At 57.6% G+C, this 4,584-nt stretch overlaps 1 protein-coding gene across 1 annotated transcript; it reads right to left on the bottom strand.

Moving 5' to 3' along the window:
- Positions 1–879: 879 nt before the first annotated feature.
- Positions 880–4,317, bottom strand: LOC130605424 (histone acetyltransferase KAT8-like; the record flags this gene model as incomplete). The annotated part of the gene is made up of 3 exons (XM_057420872.1): positions 880–933; positions 3,274–3,455; positions 4,243–4,317. Coding segments are annotated over 3 exons (311 nt in total), but the record flags the coding sequence as incomplete, so codon positions are not given.
- Positions 4,318–4,584: the final 267 nt, after the last annotated feature.

Raw genomic sequence — 4,584 nt, 5'->3', positions numbered from 1 at the left:
GGGACCCATAGGGAGCCCCACAGAGACCCATAGGCAGCCCCATTGGGACTCATAGGGAGCCCCACAGAGACCCACAGGGAGCCCCACAGAGACCCATAGGGAGCCCCATTGGGACCCATAGAGAGCCCCACAGAGACCCATAGAGATCCCCACTCAGACCCATAGGGAGCCCCACAGAGACCCATAGAGATCCCCACTCAGACCCATAGGGAGCCCCACAGAGACCCATAGGGAGCCCCATTGGGACCCATAGAGAGCCCCACTCAGACCCATAGGGAGCCCCACAGGGACCCATAGAGATCCCCACTCAGACCCATAGGGAGCCCCATTGGGACCCATAGGGAGCCCCACAGAGACCCATAGGGAGCCCCATTGGGACCCATAGGAAGCCCCACAGAGACCCATAGAGATCCCCACTCAGACCCATAGGGAGCCCCACAGAGACCCATAGGAGCCCCATTGGGACCCATAGGAAGCCCCACAGAGACCCATAGAGATCCCCACTCAGACCCATAGGGAGCCCCACAGAGACCCATAGGGAGCCCCACAGAGACCCATAGGGAGCCCCATTGGGACCCATAGGGAGCCCCACAGAGACCCATAGGGAGCCCCATTGGGACCCATAGGAAGCCCCACAGAGACCCATAGAGATCCCCACTCAGACCCATAGGGAGCCCCACAGAGACCCATAGGGAGCCCCATTGGGACCCATAGGAAGCCCCACAGAGACCCATAGAGATCCCCACTCAGACCCATAGGGAGCCCCATTGGGACCCATAGGAAGCCCCACAGAGACCCATAGAGATCCCCACTCAGACCCATAGAGAGCCCCACAGAGACCCATAGGGAGCCCCATTGGGACCCATAGGGAGCACTCACGGCCTCGTGCTCCTTCTCCAGTGCTGCCGTGGTGGGATCCATCTCGGCGTAGGTCTGCAAAGGGGCTCCCAGTCAGGACCAGTCCGGACCAGTAAAGCAGCACCAGCCCCTCTGAGCCCTTTCCAGTGCATCCCAGTGTATCCTGACAGCATCCCAGTTCATCCCAGTTCATCCCAGTTCATCCCAGTGCATCCCAGTTCATCCCAGTTCATCCCAGTTCATCCCAGTTCATCCCAGTGCATCCCAGTTCATCCCAGTTCATCCCAGTTCATCCCAGTGCATCCCAGTGCATCCCAGTGCATCCCAGTTCATCCCAGTTCATCCCAGTTCATCCCAGTCCATCCCAGTTCATCCCAGTTCATCCCAGTGCATCCCAGTGCATCCCAGTTCATCCCAGTTCATCCCAGTCCATCCCAGTTCATCCCAGTTCATCCCAGTTCATCCCAGTCCATCCCAGTCCATCCCAGTTCATCCCAGTCCATCCCAGTTCATCCCAGTTCATCCCAGTTCCATCCCAGTCCATCCCAGTTCATCCCAGTTCATCCCAGTCCATCCCAGTTCATCCCAGTCCATCCCAGTCCATCCCAGTCCATCCCAGTCCATCCCAGTTCATCCCAGTGTATCCTGACAGCATCCCAGTTCATCCCAGTTCATCCCAGTCCATCCCAGTCCATCCCAGTCCATCCCAGTCCATCCCAGTTCATCCCAGTGTATCCTGACAGCATCCCAGTTCATCCCAGTTCATCCCAGTGCATCCCAGTCCATCCCAGTTCATCCCAGTCCATCCCAGTTCAATCCCAGTCCCTCCCAGTCCCTCCCAGTTCAATCCCAGTTCAATCCCAGTTCATCCCAGTTCATCCCAGTCCATCCCAGTTCAATCCCAGTTCAATCCCAGTCCCTCCCAGTCCATCCCAGTTCAATCCCAGTCCCTCCCAGTCCATCCCAGTCCCTCCCAGTCCATCCCAGTCCATCCCAGTTCAATCCCAGTCCATCCCAGTTCAATCCCAGTCCCTCCCAGTCCATCCCAGTTCAATCCCAGTCCCTCCCAGTCCATCCCAGTCCATCCCAGTTCCATCCCAGTTCAATCCCAGTCCATCCCAGTTCATCCCAGTCCATCCCAGTTCAATCCCAGTTCATCCCAGTCCATCCCAGTTCAATCCCAATCCCATCCCAGTCCATCCCAGTCCATCCCAGTTCATCCCAGTCCATCCCAGTTCAATCCCAGTCCATCCCAGTTCATCCCAGTCCATCCCAGTTCAATCCCAGTCCATCCCAGTTCAATCCCAGTCCATCCCAGTCCATCCCAGTCCATCCCAGTTCAATCCCAGTCCATCCCAGTTCAATCCCAGTTCATCCCAGTTCAATCCCAGTCCATCCCAGTCCATCCCAGTCCATCCCAGTTCATCCCAGTTCATCCCAGTCCATCCCAGTTCAATCCCAGTCCATCCCAGTTCAATCCCAGTCCAACCCAATCCCATCCCAGTTCAGCCCAGTCCCTCCCAGTTCATCCCAGTCCATCCCAGTTCAATCCCAGTTCATCCCAATCCCATCCCAGTTCATCCCAGTCCATCCCAGTCCATCCCAGTTCAATCCCAGTTCATCCCAGTTCATCCCAGTTCAATCCCAGTCCCTCCCAGTCCATCACAGTTCATCCCAGTCCATCCCAGTTCAATCCCAGTTCATCCCAATCCCATCCCAGTTCAATCCCAGTCATCCCAGTCCACCCAGTCCCCCCCAGTCCAACCCAGTTCAATCCCAGTCCCTCCCAGTCCATCCCAGTCCATCCCAGTCCATCCCAGTTCAATCCCAGTCCCTCCCAGTTCATCCCAGTCCCTCCCAGTTCATCCCAGTCCACCCCAGTTCTATCCCAGTCCATCCCAGTCCATCCCAGTCCATCCCAATCCCATCCCAGTTCATCCCAATCCCATCCCAGTTCATCCCAGTTCATCCCAGTCCATCCCAGTCCATCCCAATCCCATCCCAGTTCATCCCAATCCCATCCCAGTCCATCCCAGTCTATCCCAGTTCATCCCAGTCCATCCCAATCCCATCCCAGTCCCTCCCAGTCCATCCCAGTTCAATCCCAGTCCCTCCCAGTCCATCCCAGTCCATCCCAGTCCATCCCAGTCCATCCCAGTCCATCCCAGTCCATCCCAGTCCCTCCCAGTTCATCCCAGTCCATCCCAGTCCCTCCCAGTCCACCCCAGTTCTATCCCAATTCAATCCCAGTTCATCCCAGTCCATCCCAGTTCAATCCCAGTCCCTCCCAGTCTATCCCAGTTCATCCCAGTCCACCCCAGTTCAATCCCAGTCCATCCCAGTCCCTCCCAGTCCCTCCCAGTCCATCCCAGTCCCTCCCAGTCCATCCCAGTCCATCCCAGTCCCTCCCATCACCTTCTGCACGTGATTGATCTCATCGTGGCGCCTCTTTTGGTTCCGGGTCAGCTTCCGCTCAGGCTCCGCCCCCCCGGGCCCAGGCCCCGCCCCTCCGGGCCCAGGCCCCGCCCCCGGGCTCCGGCTCCCCCCAGCCCGGGCCAGGCGGCACCGGGGCACCCACTCGTCCAGGCGGCGATTGACTGCAATGGGGGGCAATGGGGGTCAATGGGGGGCAGTGGGGGTCAATGGGAGTCAATGGGAATCAATGGGGTCAATGGGGGGCAATGGGGCTCAATGGGGGTCAATGGGAATCAATGGGGTCAATGGGGGGCAATGGGGCTCAATGGGGGTCAATGGGAAACAATGGAGTCAATGGGAGTCAATGGGGGTCAATGGAGGTCAATGCGGGTCAAGGGGAGTCAATGGGGGTCAATGGGGATCAATGGGGGTCAATGGGGGTCAATGGAGGTCAATGGAGGTCAATGTGGGTCAAGGGGAGTCAATGGGGGTCAATGGGGATCAATGGGGGTCAATGGGGGTCAATGGAGGTCAATGGAGGTCAATGTGGGTCAAGGGGAGTCAATGGGGGTCAATGGGGATCAATGGGGGTCAATGGGGATCAATGGGGGTCAATGGGGGTCAATGGAGGTCAATGGGGGTCAATGTGGGTCAAGGGGAGTCAATGGGGGTCAATGGGGATCAATGGGGGTCAATGGGGATCAATGGGGGTCAATGGGGGTCAATGGAGGTCAATGGAGGTCAATGCGGGTCAAGGGGAGTCAATGGGGGTCAATGGGGGTCAATGGGGGTCAATGGGAGTCAATGGAGGTCAATGGATGTCAATGGGGGTCAATGGGAGTCAATGGAGGTCAATGGATGTCAATGGGGGTCAATGGGGTTCCATTGACAGTCCAAACCAGTCCAAACCAGTCCAAACCAGTATAAACCAGTAAGAACCAGTATAAACCAGTAAGAACCAGTACGCACAGCCCACATAGTGCACGTAGAACTCCTCCCGGCCCTCCTGCTCGTTCAGCCGGGACTGGATCACCTCGGCCGAGTCTGCACCAGGAAGAGCCAGTAAGGACCCATAGCTGCCCCATAGACACCCCATAGCTGCCCCATAGACACCCCATAGACACCCCATAGCTGCCCCATAGACACCCCATAGGCATCCCATAGACACCCCATAGACACCCCATAGCTGCCCCATAGACACCCCATAGGCATCCCATAGACACCCCATAGACACCCCATAGGCACCCCATAGCTGCCCCATAGACACCCCATAGGCATCCCATAGACACCCCAGAGACACCCCATAGCTGC

The sequence above is a fragment of the Pezoporus wallicus genome, unplaced genomic scaffold (genome assembly GCF_028554395.1).
Source record: "Pezoporus wallicus isolate ANWC-B61680 ecotype Strahan unplaced genomic scaffold, APGP_CSIRO_Pwel_v1 contig_9391, whole genome shotgun sequence".
NCBI classification, from domain to species: domain Eukaryota; kingdom Metazoa; phylum Chordata; class Aves; order Psittaciformes; family Psittacidae; genus Pezoporus; species Pezoporus wallicus.
The sequence above is the reverse complement of the archived record's forward strand: the minus strand, read 5'-3'. Positions and strand labels throughout refer to the sequence as shown.